At 42.2% G+C, this 21765-nt stretch overlaps 1 protein-coding gene and 1 non-coding gene across 5 annotated transcripts; both read left to right on the top strand.

Moving 5' to 3' along the window:
• The first annotated feature begins 2263 nt into the window (after positions 1–2263).
• On the top strand, positions 2264–21213 carry LOC139370799 (choline/ethanolaminephosphotransferase 1-like). Of its 4 annotated transcripts, XM_071110574.1 has the most exons (11): positions 2373–2526; positions 5963–5996; positions 6630–6898; positions 10126–10300; positions 13046–13193; positions 13277–13418; positions 16915–16999; positions 17316–17447; positions 18343–18501; positions 18660–18785; positions 19187–21213. In XM_071110574.1, exons 3-11 carry the CDS (start codon positions 6705–6707, stop codon positions 19301–19303), a joined length of 1278 nt encoding a protein of 425 aa, XP_070966675.1. In that variant the 5' UTR covers positions 2373–2526; positions 5963–5996; positions 6630–6704; the 3' UTR covers positions 19304–21213. The 4 variants fall into 4 exon arrangements, with proteins under 4 accessions (XP_070966673.1, XP_070966675.1, XP_070966674.1 ...); XM_071110572.1 differs by lacking the exon at positions 5963–5996 and having other exon boundaries at positions 2264–2526; XM_071110573.1 differs by lacking the exon at positions 5963–5996 and having other exon boundaries at positions 2373–2586.
• On the top strand, positions 12063–12135 carry trnaa-ugc (transfer RNA alanine (anticodon UGC)). The gene has a single exon. It is a non-coding gene; the product is annotated as a tRNA-Ala (tRNA).
• Positions 21214–21765: the final 552 nt, after the last annotated feature.

Raw genomic sequence — 21765 nt, forward strand, 5'->3', positions numbered from 1 at the left:
CTCATATTTGTGGCCAAAGCATAATTTGGAGGGGGGGGGGAAAACACTTCAAAAGCCCCACCTCAAACTTGTATCTATTACCTCATTGAGGATGATGTGAGCTGGCCAATCAGCGGTCTACTCACATTATTATTTTTTTAACGATCGATTATTTTCAGACCTCAGCTGAATCTGGTAATGAATGGTGTGGCTGTTGAACAAGTTGATGAAACAATTCCTGTGTAGCCCAGTTAGGGTTGTGAGTTCAATTCACATGGGGAACCAGTATGAGAGAAAGAAAAGGTATGAAAATGTATGTACTCTTATCCAGAGCGATTTACAGCTCCGGATAAGAGCGTTTGCTAAACGTAAAAACGAGACCAAATTACTTGGTGTTACCTTTGATCGTAAACTATCATATGCTCTGCTTTTTTGACACCACACCCCACATAGCATGTTCTGCAAGCTCTAGTTGTGTCTTATCCTGATTATTGTTCAGTCATTTGGCCAAGTGCTGCAAAGAAAGACCCAGTTAAGCTGCAGTTGGCCCAGAACCGAGCCGCACGTCTTGCTCTTCATTGTAAGCAGAGGGCTAATATTAATACAATGCATGCCAGTCTCTCTTGGCTAAGAGTTGAAGAAAGACTGACTGCGTCACTTCATGTTTCTATAAGAAACTTTATTGTGTTGGAAATTCCAAATGGTTTGCTGAGACAACTTACATACAAGACTGACACACACACTTACCCCACCAGACATGCTACCAGGGGTCTTATCACAGCCCCCAGGTACAGAACCAATTCAAGGTAACTTACAGTATTATACAGAGCCATGAGTGCCTGGAACACCCTTCCATCTCATATAGCGCAAGTGAACAGCAAAACTGGTTAAAAAAAATAAAGCAACACCTCACGGCACAATGCCTCTCCCCCCATGTGACCTGCTTGTTGAGTGTATGTACTGACATGTATGTATAACTGATAGATGCACACACACTACATGTACATGTTTTTTAAATGTGGGTCAATTGTAAAGTGTTTTGTCTGTAATGTCTTTTTCGTTGTGTCGGACCGCAGTAAGTCTAGCTGTTTCCATTGGCGTTGGCTAAAGGGGATCAAAAAATAAAAATACACCCACACCAAATAAAAAATTGTAAGGAAAACCATTTATCTCATATTGCAATGAATTATAGACCGTACTTCATAAACATCTGGAAACACTGGATAGTTACTTTAACGTAGATGTACACTAGGTGGCAGTGATGTCCTATACTTCTGCGCTAAGCAACCTTGAAAGACAATTTTGTTTGGACGCAAATTAGTAGCTGTTAAATCAAGCACATATCTCAGCAGATATATGAGACACGCCACTATTCCATCTGACATTATTTGTAAATGCTGTCTTTTCACACAAATTCAAAAATACAGGTTTGAATTTATGCTCTTGAACGCACCTCGCGCTGAGGTCCTCGACTGCAACGGAAGTGACCGGTGTTTTTCTGACGGTTATTGCTATCAGAGATCATTTGGGACGTCCATAATCCTAAACCCTAACCTTAACCCATTTTAAATGTCAACGTAAATGGGGATCCCAAGGATCCCAGATTGCATTTTCTGACAGCAGCTAATTTTAGCATCAGCTAGCCAGTCCCGGCTAGTGCTATCTGGAATCCTTGGGACGTCCCTACGCTAACCCAACCCATTTTACATTTAAATTTCAATGGGGGACAGGGACGTCCCAAGTATTCCAGTTTGCTCCCAAATGACTTTGTTCAAAATGCTTAAAAGTCGATATTGAACCAAGGAAAAATTGCAAATCTCCAATGCAAAGCCACAAAGTAGGGTACCATATCTGCCAGATCGTGAAAAGAGCATATTATTACTTTTTTACCTGGACAAATTATTAGATCACCTGTAAAAAAGAAAAGGAAAAAAACAAGTTTCTTTTTAATGCACTGCAAAAATGAGTTTAGACCAGAATGAAGCACTCTCCTAACTATTTATTGTTTCTGCAGTGAATCCTGCAAGAGGACCAGAATGAAGCACTCTCCTAACTATTTATTGTTTCTGCAGTGAATCCTGCAAGAGGATTCACCCTCATTTGTATAATTATTTTGTAATATATCTGCAGGTAATCGTTGTTTTGAGCAAAAAAAAATAAATTAAATCAGTAGAAGCTGTATGTAAATCAGGGAGCCAAATAAACGTCGCTTTCTGGTTTTCACCGATGCGATTCGGGTTCCGACCAAAAAGATCCGTTCAAAAAGAACGACCCATCACTAGCTAATGTTAGGATCAGCTATCCAGTGGGACGGTCAGTGCTATCCGGAATCCTTGGGATATCCCCACCCTTAACCCTTACCCTCTTTCCATTTCAACTTCATGGGGTAGGGACTTCCCAAGGATCCCGGATAGCACGGACCCCATTCGGACATTGGAGTGGAACCCGACGTGTTGTGAATCCTGGCTGTCGTAACGTTCGCTGAGGACTTTCCCACTCTTTATACGCCGTAAACTGTAAGACTGCTGCTACGATCCTTACCAACGGGTAAGTCATTCAACGCACTGTGAAGTGCCTCGACACCCTGCTGTCCTGTTTACTCGCCAGGTCAGTGGCTCCTTGGCAAACTGCTAGCTACTGTCGTCAGCTAGCTGTCATTGTGATGGTGGGGGAAGGGTGCATTTTTTTTTGTACAGCAGTGGCAAATTCACGGATGGATTTCTAGAGATCGGCTGGGGAAACATTGACAGTTACATTGTAAATTAACCGAGGGAAATTATGTGAAATAGCTTTGTGTCATGTTGTCATTTGCTAGTGTTGTAGTTAGCTAGCTAGCCAGTTTTAGCCGGGATGCCACCGTTCCAGACTGCCTGCCAGTCATAAATATATATATATATATTTTTTTGTAAGTGCCTGTCATTTAGTGGGACAGCAGAGAAACCACTAGCAGCTCCTAGACTGGTTTAAGAGTTGTAACACAGTTGTATTGCATATGATTGCTCTTCATTCCCATCAATCTTCCCTTTTAAATGCATTGATGTGAGTATCAAACTCAGTTTCTTTGCATTACTTTTTGACTGATATACTGTACCAGTCAAAAGTTTGGACACCTACTCATTCAAGAGTTTCTCTATTTTTTACTATTTTCTACATTGTAGAATAATAGATAAGACATCTAAACTATTAAATAACACATGAAATCATATGTAGTCATCAAAAAAGTGTTAAACAAATCAAAATATATTTGATATTCTTCAAAGTAGTCACGCTTTGCACACTTGGCATTCTCTCAACCAGCTTCACCTGGAATGCTTTTCCAACAGTCTTGAAAGAGTACCCACATATGCTGAGCACTTGTTGGCTGCTTTTCCTTCACTCTGTGGTTCAACTCATCCCAAACCATCTCAATTGGGTTGAGGTCAGGTGATTGTGGAGTCCAGGTCATCTGATGCAGCACTCCATCACTCTCCTTCTTGGTCAAATAGCCCTTACACAGCCTGGAGGTGTGTTGGGTCATTGTCCTGTTGAAAACAAATGATAGTCCCAATAAGCGCAAACCAGATGGGATGGCGTATCGCTGCAGAATGCTGTGGTAGCCATGCTGGTTAAGTGTGATTTGAATTCTAAGTAAATCATGACAGCGTCACCAGCAAAGCACCATCACACCTCCTCCTCCATGCTTCACGGTGGGAATCACGCATGCAAAGATCATTCGTTCACTTACTTTGCGTCTCACAAAGACATTGGAACCAAAAATCTTAATTTTGGACTCATCAGACCAAAGGACAGATTTCCACCGGTCTAATGTCCATTGCTCGTTTCTTGTTCCAAGCAAGTCCCTTCTTATTATTGGTGTCCTTTAGTAGTGGTTTCTTTGCAGCAATTTGACCATAAAGTCCTGTTTCACCCATTCTCCTCTGAACAGTTGATGTTGAGATGTCTGTTACTTGAACTCTGTGAAGCATTTATTTGGGCTGCAATTTCTGAGGCTGGTAACTCTAATGAACATATCCTCATGAGTGCCAGTTTCATCATAGCGCTTGGTGGTTTTTGCGACTGCACTTAAAGAAACTTTCAAAGTTCTTGAAATTTTCCTGATTGACTGACCATGTCTTAAAGTAATGATGGACTGTTGTTTCTCTTTGCTTATTTGAGCTGGTCTTGCCATAATATGGACTTGGTCTTTTACCAAATAGGGCTATATTCTGTATACCACCTCTACCTTGTCACAACACAACTGATTGGCTCCAACACATTAAGAAGGAAAGAAATTCCACAAATTAACTTTTAACAAAGGCACACCTGTTAATTGAAGTGCTTTCCAGGTGACTACCACACATGAAGCTCGTTGAGAGAATGCCAAGAGTGTGCAAAGCTGTCATCAAGGCAAAGGGTGGCGATTTTGAAGATTCTCAAATATAAAATATATTTTGATTTGTTTAACACTTTTTTTTGGTTACTAGATTATTCCATGTGTTTTTTCATAGTTTTGATGTATTCTCTATCATTCTACAATGTAGAAAAATAAAGAAAAACCCTTGAATGAGTAGTTGTGTCCGAACTTTTGCCTGGTACTGTAGGTGCTAATGTTGCAAGTGGAAGCTAGCCTGTTGAGAATGACCTGGGGTCTGACTGACTGTTTCTGCATCAGATAACGTTACATTTGCTGCTTTGCTTTAAACAACAAGTTGTCTAATGGAGAAACTGACTGATGCATGCGTGGTCTGCAAAATTGCACATTGGCCCACGTTGTTTTAGAAATCTTTGGTCAGTGGGTCTGACCACTTTCCAAAACTTTAGGGTCCACTGTTGTAGAGGATTTCTGTGGTTACTTTGTGCAAGTTGTGACTCTCCAATGATATGGGCCGGCATTCTCAGTGGCTAAGACACAGAATAAGAATACTAGAATGGAAATGAACCTTCTTATGATGGGATAAAGGTCAGCCATTTTATTCAGGGAGTTAGTCAACCATAGTTTGCCAGTGCTGTGATAAGATATTGTGTCAAATAATATATTTTAAAGGGTGATTTATACTGAAAATGTGCATAAAACCTGTATAAACTGTATTTATAACTATATGACTATTTTAGCTTGACAATAATTATATTACGTAAGTTATGTTATAAACTGGGTGGTTTGAGCCCTGAATGCTGATTGCCTGACAGCCATGGTAAATCAGACCGTATTCCACGAGTACGACAAAACATTTATTTTAGCTGCTCTAATTACATTGGTAACCAGTTTATAATAGTAATAAGACACCTCGGGGAGTTTGTGATTTATAGCCAATATACCACGGCTAAGGGATGTGTCAAGGCACTCCGCGTTGCACCATATACCACGCCCCGTTGGGCTTTATTGCTTTACACCATGCCCAGAATGGATGTGCGCCATCGTGCAGAAATGTATTTTGTCCCCCCCCCCCACCAAACGCGATCACGACACGCAGGTTGAAATATCAAAACAAACTCTGAACCAATTATATAAATTTGGTGACAGGTCGAAAGCATTAAACATTTTATGGCAATTTAGCTTGCTAGATTGCAGTTGCTAGCTAATTTGCCCTGGGATATAAATGTTGAGTTGTTATTTTACCTGAAATGCACAAGGTCCTCTACTCTGACAATTATTCCACACATAAAATGGTCAAACAAATTGTTTCTAGTCATCTCTCCTCCTTCCAGGCTTTTTCTTCTTTGGACTTTATATGGCGATTGGCATCTAACTTTCATAGTATTTCCATGACCGACCTAAGTTCATCTTTCAATCACCCACATGGGTATAACCAATGAGGAGATGCCACGTGGGTGTCTGCCTCTATAAACCAATGAGGAGATGGGAGAGGCAGGACTTGCACCGTGTTCAGCATCACAAATAGAACTGACTTCTATTTTAGCACTTGGTAATGCAGACACTTGTTGGCGTGGCAAGCAGTGTGGGTGCAATGATTGAATAACGTATGTATACATTTATTTTGCAAAGCTCGCGCACACGACTCAAGCGGAGTGATCAGCATGTAAGTATAACATATGTCTTACTTTTATTTTCCTGCATAAGTAAAATCGGGATTATGTCTCTACTGCCATTCATTCCAATTAGACTGGTTTGTAATTCTCCCTGGCCAATATGGGTCCATTTTTACCTCCATTCTGGCCATTCTGGAACATTGACGGTTAATGACATAGCCCCTCTTGTAATTTAATAGGATCTCTATGGGCTAAGATTTGTTTGAGAAGCTTCATGTTTAGTGGAGTGTGACGGCAGGACCTGCCATATCCTGCCCCATCACGTCTTTAAGACTGTGGCTGCACAGTGTTTTGTAACTCAGAACTGGTGAAGAGGAACGTACTCGTGCACTTGTGTGCGTATGGCAATAGATAACACAGCGGGGTCCTAGGGTTCATTTCTTATTCTCACTTTCATTCTCAACCCTTTTTCTAGCTATTCCACCACATCCTTCCTTCCTTTCGCTCACTTTCACTCAAATGAGAACTTACGTGAAATGAAATTAGTTCAGTAAAACAGTTAAGAAGCAACTGGCAAGAGAGGACTACTAGAGCAAACTGAACTCCCAAGTCCCATTTCAGCACCTAGCCTACATGTAAAGCCAACCTCACATTTACCTGTTCTCTCCTCTTCCACCCTTCAGTGTGCGGCCCCATTGTGGATCCCCAGCCCCAGAGAGCGGCGGGGGGGAGGCAGAGGGCACAGCAATAGCAGGGCCATGAACGTCACCGGGTACCAGCAGCAGCAGGGGGGTTTTCGGACATGCCGAGGCACACTCAGGGAGAGGGATCCTAGGCAGGGTGTGGGCATGGAGACAGCCTGCTGCCTGGCCCCTGGAGCCCTGCGCAGACTGATTGAACTGCCGTCTCCCCCGCTCAACCGCCACCAGCTGAAGAGACTGGAGGAACACAGGTACTGTGATAGAAGAATCTAATATTTACCTTTGATCCGATGATCATATGTGTTTTATACATGTCATTACATCAAACTAGGGATGCACCGATATTACATTTTTGTCCGATACCGATATCCGATATTTTCCTTGCGATATTTTTACATTTTAGCAGCCTTTTAAGTACAGTTAAATAGTTGAAACACACACTGACCCAAAAGTTATTTCGTTGGCATTTACATATGTCCCCATTACCAGTAAAACATAATCAAAACCTATTTCTTTCACTTACTTGCTGTTTCGTTGTACATTTGTTCTGTTGTTTCATTCTCAACCAGGATTTCATCATACATGTCACGTTTCAGCTCTGTCTGTCCGTGGCCTCTCTTCCTCGGTGCGCACTGTCACTGTGTCCGTTATCATCTTGTCCAGCTGTGTATGTAACATTTCACGTAAACCCTGTTTCTTGTCTGCATCGGAGTAGCGGTCCTTGTACCTAGCATCGAGCATGGTGGCGACACAGTAAAGAGGCTCAGAGAGAATGCCACCGAATCGCTTGTTCACTGTCTCTAGTAGAGTACTCTTCCAACTTAACCCCACGGTCTGTCTGCAGTTTTGTTGAGCAGGCGTTTCAATGCCATGACAGAGGGTATCACGTCTGCTGCAGACACAGTTGATGAGATTATTTCTCCAGTCAGTTGTTTGAATGGAGCTAGAGGTGTGTTCATGTTGCCAAGTTTCAAACATGTTCGCAAATGCCATTGAAATGGCAGCAGCGGTATGAGAACCAGAACATTCTTGAGTATGTATTACGGCTTTCCTCAGTAGGAAATCCTCGTCGACCCACTGTGCTGTCAGACTCGGCATACTCATGGGGCTGACATCGCTGGTCCAAACGGTCGGGATGGCGGGAAGCTAATAGCAGTGATGCCCATAGCAAGTAGCTCATGGATGTGCGTTTTCAACAATACTGTGTAACTCCGGTAGGGCAACATCTGAAAAATAGTGCCTACTTGGTAGTGTGTACTGGGGGCTCGAGGTGCTCGACCAGTCGGCGAAAGCCAACATCATCCACGACAGAGAACGGTTGATTGGGCAATAAATTCCATTCCATTCCATTATCTTCCATTATCTTGGCGTTAATGGATTGTGCCTTTGAGTTGTCTCGCTGAAATCTTACTCTTTCAAGGACTGCTCCACTTGTTAACTGCTTGATCCACACAGCAGACATTGTGGGCTAGGTTAGGGATGCTGTGTTGCACGTGTATGGCCTGTCCCTTTGCGGAAAATCCAATTTACATCGGAGCCTGCATTGTTTGCCGAGCATTACAAAGGGAACAAATGATTGGATCTCGAATACATCCTTTAGATCATTCAGAAGATTTTATTTTGGAATGTTATTGTTTTTCCGCACAAACAATCATACACTGAGTGTACAAAACGTTAGGAACATCTTCCTAATATTGAGTTGCACCACCTTTTGCCCTCAGAACAGCCTCAATTTGTCGGTGTCAAGCATTCCACAGGGATGCTAGATATTGTTAGATATTACTGCACTATCGGAGCTAGAAACGCAAGCATTTCGCTACACCCACAATAACATCTGCTAAACACATGTCTGTGACCAATAAAATTTGATATGATGCTTCCCACAGTTGTCATGTTAGCTGGCTGTCCTTTGGGTGGTGGACCATTCTTGATAAACACGGGAAACTGTTGAGCGTGAAAACCCAGAAGCGTTGCAGTTCTTTACTCAAACCGGTGCTCCCTGGCACCTACTACCATACCTCGTTCAAAGGCACTTAAATATTTTGTCTTTCCCATTCACCCTCTGAATGGCGCACACACACACAATCCACGTTTCAATTGTCTCAAGGCTTAAAAATCATTTAACTGGTCTCCTCTCCTTCAGCTACACTGATTGAAGAGAATTTAACAAGTGACCTCAATAAGGGATCATAGCTTTCACCTGGATTAGGCTGATCCGTCTATGTCATGAAAAGAGCAGGTGTTCCTACTGTTTTGTCCACTCAGTGTGTAGCTGGCCAACATACTCAACCCACTGTAAGTTTCCTGTACAATGTGGGGAATTCTGAACAATTTGGCAAGGCAAATGTGTGTAGAGCCATAAGAAGATTCTGCTTCGCATTGAATATATATATATTTTTAAAGTCTTTGCTGCATTCCCTGGCCATCAAGCTGTCCATATAGTCAAGTACGACTTTTACAGGATTGCAGGAAGAGTAGGCTGCAGTCAGTTGACTGCCAGCGATACTTTGCTAATCTCAAATGAATCAGTCTAGGCAACATGATAAAAAGTAGAAAATTGACTAATTCATCTCGCAGATTTTCCAAACGTGATTGACGCTATAGATGGGACACATATCCCCCTTTCAAAGACCCTCTGGACCAAATGACGGAGACTACGTGAATATACAATCTTATTAAGTATAAACACACTGTCGCCTGCATTTTCACCAAACCAAATCATTTCCCGAAACAGTCATTCAATTCAATTGGGGGCACTAATTGCACTGTGTGTCTACATAACCTGGTTCAAGTATTCATGACATTACCCTGAGGAAGGCACAGTGATGCCGAAACGTTGGTAAATACCCATTAAATTGCTGGGAGATTATACACGGAGTGTGCGACTTTCTTTATTTTGATAGTTTATAGTTACAACTAAACAGAACACATTGTTGCCCGTGTTGTCATGAAAAGCACTCTGTAGTCAATCAATTATTATTCCTCCAACAGGATATGGAATGGGCCTACCACTGCCATTGTGACACAGGCATCTACAACTTACATGTTAGGTTATAGCCTTAACATGTAAGATCACCCGCGTTGCCATAAAAGTGCTCTGTAAAGTGAAAGCGTTATTACTAATCACCCGTGTGTATAAGTTCGGCCTATTACATATTGGAATTGTGCCATTTCACTTACGCATGGAATCGGTCTGCAATTTTCTGCCAGGCTCACTCTGGCTTTTGCGGCGGTCGGTGTATTACTTTTTGGGTAAATATGGGAACGTATTCGTTGTGTTACAGTTGTTTCTTGTTCGAGAACAATATTTCACAGTCTAGGTCTTTTGACTCAACCAATCTGCGCTTCGCTTCGCCTAGTAACTTAAACGAGAAGCAGCCGTTCCCGGAACCTGGTTAAAAGAAGCCGAATATGTTCAGGGAATCTTGAATTTGTTAAACCTTCTTTCTGGGATACTCCACTCGTTCCCCCTCTACAGGTACAGCAGTGCAGGTCGCTCCCTGCTGGAGCCCCTGATGCAGCGCTACTGGGAGTGGCTGGTGGGCCGTGTGCCAGCCTGGATCGCCCCCAACCTCATCACCATCGTGGGCCTGGCCACCAACGTATTCACCACCCTGGTGCTGGTCTACTACTGCCCCACCGCCACTGAGCAGGTAACAATGGCAACAATATGGCACCTGTCCAGGTAGTGTGTACGTACTACTGTACTGCCCCACAGCCACTGAACTGGTTGGTTATACACTGCCTGGCTTAGTCCCCTGGACAGGTACAGTTTGAGGGTTCAAGTAAAATGCTACCGTATGGTATTTACCTGCACAGACAGACAGACAGACAGTTGTTTCATCTCAATGTTTTTTTTCTTCTATTAGCAACAGTTTTCATGGTCTCTTTGTCTGTTTCCCCTCTCTGCTGTCGAGGAGAGTTTTGGTATAGCTCACTCTTTCTGTTCTGGATGAACACCTCGTGCCCATAGCTCATACAGCTAGTCTGCACCTGATTCCACGTCCCCCAGCCCCCTTCCCGGCCCACACGCCACACCAGCACCACAACAGAGATGAGTGCATGCTAAGGACAGGGAATGGAGAGGACACAGCAAAACATGCAAACTGTTAAGCTTAGTAGTTCCCCTCTAGAACCGAAAGCCTACAGTAACTTCCCACAAGGGAATATAATTGGTGACATCAGACTTCAAAGTACATGGAATTAGATTACATTCAAACGAATACTTTGTATACAAGAGCCATTACCAAACAGCCCAATGCAGTATAATGCATTTTGTTCGTCCATAGACCACCATGTGCTTTGTGGGTTTAGCTCTGGCTGTTTTCCTACAAGTTCAGTTCCACAACACTAGTGTGGACTGGACTTAGTCTCTACTTATTTTATCATAGAAAGACCAGTCTAACCATTGAAGAAAACATGTATTAAGCCTATAATATTGATAGGAATTCCAGCTTTCCCAGCTAGCAGCTGACTGTATATTTGACCGTTGAATTGAATCCACAAATAACTTCCAAAAGTAGGCCGAGCGTTATCTGCAAGGCACAACATGGCCTCATCTTAGGGGTCTCTTTAAATGCCGGTGTTATTCTTCCCTGGTCCTGGAAGCCCATAGGCCGTGCAGGTTTCTGTTCCTGCCCAGCCGTAACACACCTGATTCAAATGATCAAGGGTTTGATAATTTGTCGATTAGTTGAATCCAGTGCTTTGATGGAAAAAAAAGCCTGCACACCCTGTGAGTTTCCAGAAGGCAGGATTGAAGAGCTTTAGTGTCACCTGACTTCCCCTGTGCTGCTAAAGCAGACTACGGCCTTAACAGGCAGCAGCTAAAATGTGGGTTAGAGTAGTTAGTTAGGGGTGTAATTAGGAGGATCTGCAGGGCGTAACTTTGTTGTCCCTTTCTATAAATAGTGCTCTGTCTCTAGTTCTCCTCCTCTTCCTGTTTCTTTTTTTAGGACAAAGGTTGAGAAATGGCTCTGCGTGCATGTACTGTATGCTCACAATGTGGAGAAACTGGGGAGAGTGAGACAAAGAGAAGAGGGACTTCAGTTGAGTTTAGTACAGAGAAGACAGGCTTGGTAGGGTACTAGCTAGAGGGAGAGGTGACTATGTACAGACGTCCTAATTATATTGCCTTTACAATGTCCATGCTCAAATGTATTTTTAAATATTTTTTTTATGTCCATACTCATTGTTGTAAGCATGATTCGACACATGTCATCACAGGTCATAGTTATGTTAACAGGATGCTAAAACATTAGTGGCAGCACTGTTTCACAGCCCAGAGAAAATGGTATTTACTTAACATGCTGCAGTAGTCAGTGTCCTGTTTTCTGATGGCCCAGGTCAGGATCGTTAAGGACAGACTGCCCCGTGGCTGTGGGTGTATTAGTGCTCTAGAGGAGTCTATGTGGGTCCCGTGTGGCTCAGTTGGTAGAGCATGACGCTTGCAACGCCAGGGTTGTGGGTTCTATTCCCACCGGGGGACCAATATGAAAATCGATGCACTCATTGCTTTCTGTAAGTCGCTCTGGATAAGAGCGTTTTCTGAATGACTGAAAATGCCAGGCGTAATGAGTAAACAGTAAAGCTGATACACGGTGTCATGTTCTCTTTTGCTGAGTTTCTCACCATGTCGTGTTTGAACAGAAAGTATACTTGCTCTAGGGGCTCTTAGTTTCACAGCCCTTGTTAGATTTCTCATGCCATTTTTAATTCCTAATCACATGTTTCATGAGAACAATGAGGCAGTCGGGAGATCTTTCCACCCTGCTCTACTTTTCAACATCCCCCATGCACAAACTTTCCTTTCGCAAACCCCTTCCCACTCCCCATATCCCTGTTTTTGGTGAGAGGGCCTGAATTAATTTTTTTAAAGTGTAATTTATCGGGGTATGAGCCAGATTGTGATACTCTGCAATAACAGGGTTATTTATATGAATGCCAGATTGGCAAGCCTGTAAATTGTAGGCCGTGTCATATTCCAGTTGGTTTTAGTCCATGTATAAGCTGCTGTCAGCTCATCATAGACCCACTGAGTACAGAACAGGAAATGAAGGCAGACATTGATGATGCTGTCAAACTCTCTCCGTGCTGATTGGCTAATGAAGGACCAAGCTCTGCAGTGTTCCAAAGCTGTTGAGAGGGAAACAAACTATACAAGTTCACAAACATCTCTCCTTTGTGTAGCTGTAGCCTACATCTGCCAGAAGATCATATTTTATGTCAGATGATGCACTATTGACGATAATACCCACTGGTTCTCAAAGAGCACAACTTCTAAATGTCTTGTGGAAATTACCCTACCATAACCAAACATGTTATATTTTTCCATTGGGAGAAAGGAAGTCATAAGTATTCACCAAGTCCCCCATTTTTGTGACTTCCTTTTTCTTCAGGCACCTCTGTGGGCATACCTTCTGTGTGCTGTGGGCCTGTTTGTGTACCAGTCATTGGATGCCATTGACGGGAAGCAGGCCAGACGAACCAATAGTAGCTCTCCACTGGGCGAACTGTTTGACCACGGCTGTGACTCCCTCTCCACAGGTACAGCTGCCCCTCTGTGTGTCTGTGGGTTTGCCCTATTAGGATTTCATTGAATCTGTGCTTCTATTTCCTCTCTATCTCAGTGTTTGTGGTCCTGGGCACCAGTATAGCAGTGCAGCTGGGCACCAACCCTGACTGGATGTTCTTCTGCTGTTTCGCTGGCATGTTCATGTTCTACTGTGCCCACTGGCAGACCTACGTCTCTGGCACCCTGCGCTTTGGCATGTGAGTGTGTCTGCGCTCCGAGGAGAGGAAGTTGGGAGACAACTGGGTTAATAGTAATAATAGATTTATACTGAACAAAAAAATAAACGCAACATGCAACAATTTCAAAGATTTTACTGAGTTACAGTTCATATAAGGAAATCAGTCAATTGAAATAAATGAATTCCCTACTTTATGGATTTCACATGACGTGGTCACCGATGCCTTTAAAAAAAGGTATGTCGTGGATCAGAAAACCAGTCGGTATCTGGTGTGACCACCATTTGCTTCATGCAGCGCAACACATCGCCTTTGCATAGAGTTGATCAGGCTGTTGATTGTGGCCTTAGGAATGTTGTACCACTCCTCTTCAATGGCTGTGTGAAGTTGCTGGATATTGGCGGGAACTGGGACGCGCTGTCTATCCAGAGCATCCTAAACATGCTCTGTGGTGACATGTCTGGTGAGTATGCAGGCCATGGAAGAACTGTGACAATTGTGTACAGATCCTTGCGACATGGGACCATGCATTATCATGCTGAAACATGATGTGATGGAGGCGGATGAATGGCACGACAATGGGCCTCAGGATCTCGTCACGGTAACTCTGTGCATTCAAATTGCCCTCGATAAAATGCAATTGTGTTCGTTGTCCGTAGCTTAAACCTGCTCATACCATAACCCCACCTGTGGTTGTGAGGCTGGTTGGACTTAGTGCCAGGTTCTCTAAAACAACATTGGAGTTGGCTTATGGTAGAGAAATTAACATTAAATGATCTTGTAACAGCTCTGGTGGACATTCCTGCAGTCAGAATGCCAATTGCACGCTCCCTCAAAACTTGAGACATCTGTGGCATTGTGTTGTGTGACAAAACTGCACATTTTAGAGTGGCCTTTTATTGTCCCCAGCACAAGGTGCACCTGTGTAAGGAGCACAATGTTTAATCAGCTTCTTGATATGCCACACCTGTCAGGTGGATGGATTACCTTGGTAAAGGAGAAATGCTTATTAACAGGGATGTAAACAAATTTGTGCACCAAATTTGAGAGAAATCTTTTTGTGCGAATGGAACATTTCTGGGATGTTTTTTTTTTTTTCAGCTCATGAAACATGGAACCAACACTTTACATGTGTCGTTTTATATTTTGTTCAGTATAGTTTGTCTGGGTAGCTATTTGGTTAAATATTATCTGCAGTGACTCGGTACAGGTGTCCTTGTATATAGCCACCGTTACTCATTGTGTAGCTATTACTTTTATTATTACGGGTTTTACTTTTCTATTATTTCTCTATTTTCTTTCTGCATGGTTGGGAAGGGCCCGTAAGCAAGCATTTCACTGTTAGTCCACACCTGTTGTTTACGGAGCATGTGACGAGGAGTGCTACTGAAGGAATATTGAAACAGACACCACCGTTCAAAGGTAATGTCCTTGTTTTCCATGAAAACATACATGAAATGAAGAAGAAATATAGTCAAGATGTTGACGAGGTTATAAATAATGATTTTTTAAATTGAAATAATAATTGTGTCCTTCAAACTTTGCTTTCGTCAAAGAATCCTCCATTTGCAGCAATTACAGCCTTGCAGACCTTTGGCATTCTAGTTGTCAATTTGTTGAGGTAATCTGAAGAGATTTCACCCCAAGCTTCCTGAAGCACCTCCCACAAGTTGGATTGGCTTGATGGGCACTTTTATGTTTATATATATATATATATAATTTTTTTTTTTTTTAAATACATTTTACCCCCTTTTTCTCCCCAATTTCGTGGTATCCAATTGTTAGTAATTACTATCTTGTCTCATCGCTACAACTCCTGTACCGGCTCGGGAGAGACAAAGGTCGAAAGCCGAAATCCTCCGAAACACAACCCAACCAAGCCGCACTGCTTCTTAACACAGCGCGCATCCAACCCGGAAGCCAGCCACACCAATGTGTCGGAGGAAACACCGTGCACCTGGCGACCTTGGTAAGCGCGCACTGCGCCCGGCCCGCCACAGGAGTCGCTGGTGCGCAATGAGACAAGGATATCCCTACCGGCCAAACCCTCCCTAACCCAGACAACGCTAGGCCCCACGGACCTCCCGGTCGCGGCAGGCTGCGACAGAGCCTGGGCGCGAACCCAGAGTCTCTGGTGGCACAGCTAGCGCTGCGATGCAGTGCCCTGGACCACTGCGCCACCCGGGAGGCTGATGGGCACTTCTGATACGGTCAAGCTGCTCCCACAACAGATCAATAGGGTTGAGATCCGGTGACTGTGTTGGCCACTCCATTATAGACAGACTACCAGCTGACTGCTTCTTCCCTAAATAGTTCTTGCATAGTTTGGAGCTGTGCTTTGCGTCATTGTCCTGTTGTAGGAGGAAATTGACTCCAATTAAGCTCCATCCACAGGGTATGGCATGGCTTTGCAAAATAAAAGATCCCTTTTATCCTGTACAAATCTCCCACTTTACCACCACCAAAGCACACCCAGACCATCACATTGCCTCCACCATGCTTGACAGATGGCGTCAAGCACTCCTCCAGAATGTTCTTCTTTGTGATCCGAGCACCTCAAACTTAGATTCGTCTGTCGATAACACATTTTTCCAATCTTCCTCTGTCCAGTGTCTTTCTTTTTTCCATCTTAATCTTTTCTTTTTATTGACCAGTCTGAGATATGGCTTTTTCTTTGCAACTCTGCCTTGAATGCCAGCATCCCGGAGTCTCCTCTTCACTGTTGACGTTGAGACTGGTGTTTTTGCGGGTACTATTTAATGAAGCTGCCAGTTGAGGACTTGTGAGGCGTCTGTTTCTCAAACTAGACACTCTAATGTACTTGTCCTCTCGCTCAGTTGAGAGCTTCGGTTTCTTGGCAATTTCTCACATGGAATAGCCTTCATTTCTCAGAACAAGAATAGACTGACGAGTTTCAGAAGAAAGTTCTTTGTTTCTGGACATTTTGAGCCTGTAATCGAACCTACAAATGCTGATGCTCCAGATACTCAACTAGTCCAAAGAAGGCCAGTTTTATTGCTTCTTTAATCAGAACAACATTTTTCAGCTGTGCTAACATAATTGCAAAAGGGTTTTCTAATGATCAATTAGCCTTTCAAAATGATAAACTTGGATTAGCTAACACAACGTGCCATTGGAACACAGGAGTGATGGTTGCTGTTAATGGGCCTCTGTAGGCCTATGTAGATATTCCATAAAAACTCTGCCGTTTCCAGCTCCAATAGTCCTTTACAACATTAACAATGTCTACACTGTATTTCTGATCAATTTGATGTTATTTTAATGGACAAAAAATTAGCTTTTCTTTAAAAAGCAAGGACATTTCTAAGTCACCCCAAACTTTTGAACGGTAGGATACATGTTTGCTATTAGTGCATCATGATTGGTTGGGAGAGCTGTGGTCAGTTGGGACAGTGTTTGGGGTGAGGACGGTCCATAGGGCAGCTGTGTGGCGCTGTGCTTATGGACAGAGTTGATGACTTCTGACTAACCTCTGCTCTCTGCCTGCTCCTCTCAGCATTGATGTGACTGAGGTGCAAATCTTCATTATAATCATGTATTTGCTGGCCGCTGTGGGAGGATCCGCTTTCTGGCAGTCACTGGTAATTCTGATTGGCTCAAACTTCCACTGATTGTCTGTTGGTAATTGAAATGAATGGCATAACTGAATGTTGAAACTGAAACAGTAACTACTATTATAACGGTGGAGTTTCCTGCATTGGTTTGTTCTAATTCTTTGTGCAGTATGATTCCTTACCATAGTAAATGCAATTTCACTTTGAGTAATGAAACAGTTTTACTGACAAGTACCCATCTTACTAACAATGTTCAGAGCTGTTTTCATGTACTTAACACTCAAGTGGTGGTGACTGGTTGTTGTTTTGTAATGAATAATATCTTGCTCTGTCACCTCCACAGATCCCAGTCATAAACATCCAGATGAAAATAGTTCCAGCCATCTGCACTTTCCTAGGCGCCATCTTTTCCTGCACTAATTACTTCCGGGTTATATTTACCGGAGGTAAGGGCAAAAATGGATCCACAATAGCAGTAAGTCGACACTCGCGCTCAATTCCAAATCGACCTGTAGCCTAGTCCCTGACCTTCATGTAGATGGGCATATCAACTTAATGGTAGTCACTCCTTGCCCTGATAGACTCAGATTTTTTTCTCTCCATATTGCTCACATATTTCCAGTCCTTTAAGATCTACAGAAATGCCTATGGGGAAGGGGAAATTTGACAGTCCTTCTCCCAAATTCCTTCACCAACACTGACACAAGGTAGTTCTCAATCACTGTGTAGGCTTCACCATGTACCTTCTAGAGATGGTGAAGCTAGCTTGATGCCTAAGTGCTTGTGTGCTGGTTTCATCCATTTTACGGAGCTATCTATTAGCTTCATAGGAAATGAAGGATGTGTGTTAAAAATGTTGGACCTGATCTCAGTTCAGTTGGCGGAGCGATATCAGTGTTTGTCACAAGGAAGTAATTACTTTATATGTTTTCCTTCGGGAGGTACTGTATGTTATGACCCCTAGTTGTACACAAATTATATGAGGCCATCTGCGTTCTTTTAAGGTCCTTACTACTGAATAGTGTCTGTTCCAAGTGCGTAGAATTCTAAATAAGAATACTGGAAGAGATGGAGACCCGCACTGTCAAAAAAAAAGGAATAAATCCAAAAACTGAGGCTTGAACGCAAAATAAAGATGTTTGTTTCGGGAACCATGATGTTTTAATAATCATAGTGCATAAATGAAAGGTGAAAACAAAACACAAATGTTTCGGCCTAAGGTGATGGTGGATTATACACACCAGCATTCATTACTGTGTGTTTTCTTTCACCCTAACTGCACTCTCATGTCATTCACATACTGTACCATTGTGGCCTATTAATGTCGTTGATTATACAGTCTCTCTCTCTTTTCTCCCTCTCTTCTCCAGGGAACCAGTGTCCTATCTCCTGTGTTACATATAGGTTCAGTAATAATACTGGCCATGATGATCTATAAGAAGTCAGCTATCCAGTTGTTTGAGAAGCACCCCTGTGTTTATATCCTGGCCTTTGGCTTCGTGTCGGCCAAGATCACCAACAAATTAGTTGTAAGTGTGGCGCGCTGCTAATTGGTGTAATGCAATACCTGTGCATCCTGTGTACATGTGCTTGGATGTAAGAACGTTTATGACGTAAATGAATGTCATCAATGAAAATGTGCTTGCTGATTGGAGCATGACTGTTGCCTGTGTCTTGTTTGTTTTAGGTTGCACATATGACAAAGAGTGAGATGCATCTCCATGATATAGCATTCCTGGGGCCAGGGCTGCTGTTCCTGGACCAGTATTTCAACAGTTTTATTGATGAATACCTGGTGCTGTGGATTGCGCTGGTGAGTACACACACACTCGCACATTTCCATGACGTAGAGGTCTATAGTATCTGAGCAAGTCCAGGGTGAAGTTATGCAACAACAATGCATGAGGGCATGCAATCTGCAGCATGTGTTTTAATGACAACATGTATCTTTGAAATGAACCATTAGTCTGATCATATCCAACACTAATTGTATTTCACTCTGAAAGGTATAAAGACTTACTGTGCATTTTTCAGAGGCACGTGTTTTCAGTCTACTGCCACGTTTATTTGGAACTAGTCGCAAAACCCTTTTATACTTTTATCTTCTGCATCATCTAGCCATCTACACACTGGATCCATTGTGTACAGTTGTGTTGATCAAGTTATCTTGTTTCCTGACTCTTCATTTTCTCCTCTTCTGCTTTCCATCTGCAGATCCTGTCTTTCGTTGACTTGGTGCGTTACTGTGTCAGTGTTTGCAACCAGATTGCCTCCCATCTTCACATCTTTGTCTTCCGAATCAAGCCACTGACCCCCTCCACCCTTCAGTGAGGGCACGGGCGCCATTACTGTCTATCGCTCTTTCTTTCTTTCTCTCTCTCTTCATGTTAGTTAGTAAGTTGTTGCTCTTTCACCATTTTTTGTATTTGTTGAGGCAGGGTTGGGGTGGATGTGTGTGGAGCTATTACCAGTAGAGGTGGTGAATTTGGGCATAAATGAAATATAATGAGTTAATAATAATGATGATGATGATGATAATAATAATAAGTTATTGTCCATTGCTGCTTTCTGCAATTTGTGTTGATTTCATCTTGTTACAGTAATCAGATTCCTGGACAAAAATAATGCTTTCTCTTTTTCTGAAATGAATAGTCACATTGGACATGTACTGAATGCTCTTCTCTGTGTCAGAGAGGGTAAGTAAGTGCAAGAAGACTGCAAGGGGCTTGAAAAGGTGCTACCATATTCATTTAATAATGATCATTATTATTTTCTTATTGAACTTTAAAACAAACATTTCATGTGTTGACATTGTGTTTGTTGGTTAGTTGTTCTCTACAAGGAAATGTATAGCATCAAAAGAGATTTACACAGGTTGTCAGTCTGCTTTCAGTTTTGTTTCGTAAGTGTTGTGTCTATATTAAATGTATATATCATTTTGCAATATTTGCATAACCTCACTTTTCGGTTTCACAAATATCAAACTATTCGGGTGTTGGTGTTTGTAGTGTTCTTTTATTTAAAAAAAGTTTTTCCTGGCAATACAGTATCTTATCAAACCTACAAAAGTGGTACATTACCTTGCAATTACATTCCAATGATGGGATGATTTCTGTAATATATTACAGATATAAACTACTTGACTCAAAACAAATTCTTGTAAAGATACAAATTGTATTGCATATTTGAAAAGATAAGTGTCTCAAGCCTTGCTTCCCTGAAATGGCTCAAGCATACATTGTCTCCAATGCCACCACAATTACAGTGCTTATGGCACTACATGCAGGTTTGCTAGCGCTTGTCTGGAGATTCTGTATATCCAGTTTAATATTGCTTTTAAATAGTTGAATGTATAACATATCATTTAAATGTTTAGCAGCAAAGTTTCTTGCTCTTGAATTGTGTGCCTGTTTATTATTGTATTGTCCTGTTGCACCTCTGCCCCCAGATACTGTCGTGTTGCATTTGTCTCGGGAATGCTCAACGAAAACTAAATGCCAAGTGTTATTGAAGAAAAGTATTGTGATTTTTGTCCCCCCAAAAAGTAGTGTCATTCTCATTGGAAGCTAAAGATGTTGTCTGCGCTTGCTCATATCTAGAATCTAAGGACATATTTTAATTTTCATAAAATTATTTTGCAATTGATTTTTAAATGACCTTGCAACACCTCTACGAACAACTTTCTTTGTGTAGAGCATTCTGCCCTGTGCCAGGTCCACGTACAGCAATTGATAGTGTTTTGGGAGAATTGGGGAGTTTCATTGTGACAGAAAAATTATATTCTAACTGTGCCCTAATATTATTTGTCTGTACAACGTTTTTAACTCTATACCTGCAGTCTGCTTATAATTCACCATCAGAATCAATAGAAACTATGTCATTTCAATGAAAAACAGACTTTATTTCTGTGTATTGTTATTGAGCTCATTTGACAATGTGTACTAGTAATTTTCAGACAAGTAAAAGGTTGCCTTAAACACAATATAATTGTTTTCTTCTTTTGGAAGACAAAGGTCAAGCCTCTTAAACAAATTAGGGGCATGTTGTCTCTGTGTGTTTACTGGCAAAGGTTTGTGTTTTCTTCCTTGTTACTGTTTTCTTTTAGCCAGACCGTCAAGCTCAGGTATATTAGTGTGCAGAATAGTATGTTCATAGGCTATGAGAAAATAACTTCAAGATCACTTCGACAATCTCTCCCTCACCTACCAATGCAAATAAAATGTCATTCACACATGTAAGAAGCTACTTGTTGCCTGTGTTATTTGTAATAAAGGTTTCTACACCGAGTGTACAAAACATTAGGAACATCAGCTCTTTCCATGACATACTATAGGTTCAGTGCTCGACTTGGGCAGGAGCTCACCGAATCTGAGAACTGGCACCTCAAATGTTCTACTGATTGAACTTCTGTAACTCTTATATTAGCTCAAAAGTATTGTGGAGCTCCTACACCTAAATATAAACAGTACCGGCACCAAAAATGAGTACTGGCACCTATTTCAGTCTAAGTCAAGCACTGCATAGACTGACCAGGTGAAAGCCAAATCCACTTCAGTGAAGATGAAGGGGAGAAGACAGGTTAGAAGGATTTTTAAGCCTTGAGACAGATTGTGTATATCTGCCATTCAGAGGGTGAATGGGCATGATAAAATATTTAAGTGCCTTTAAATGGGGTATGGTAGTAGGTGCCAGGAACACTGGTTTGAGTGTGTCAAGAACTGCAACACTGCTGGGTTTTTCACGCTCAATAGTTTCCTGTGTGTATGAAAAATGGACAGCCAGCCAACTTGACA

The sequence above is a fragment of the Oncorhynchus clarkii genome, chromosome 17 (genome assembly GCF_045791955.1).
Source record: "Oncorhynchus clarkii lewisi isolate Uvic-CL-2024 chromosome 17, UVic_Ocla_1.0, whole genome shotgun sequence".
Classification (NCBI taxonomy): domain Eukaryota; kingdom Metazoa; phylum Chordata; class Actinopteri; order Salmoniformes; family Salmonidae; genus Oncorhynchus; species Oncorhynchus clarkii.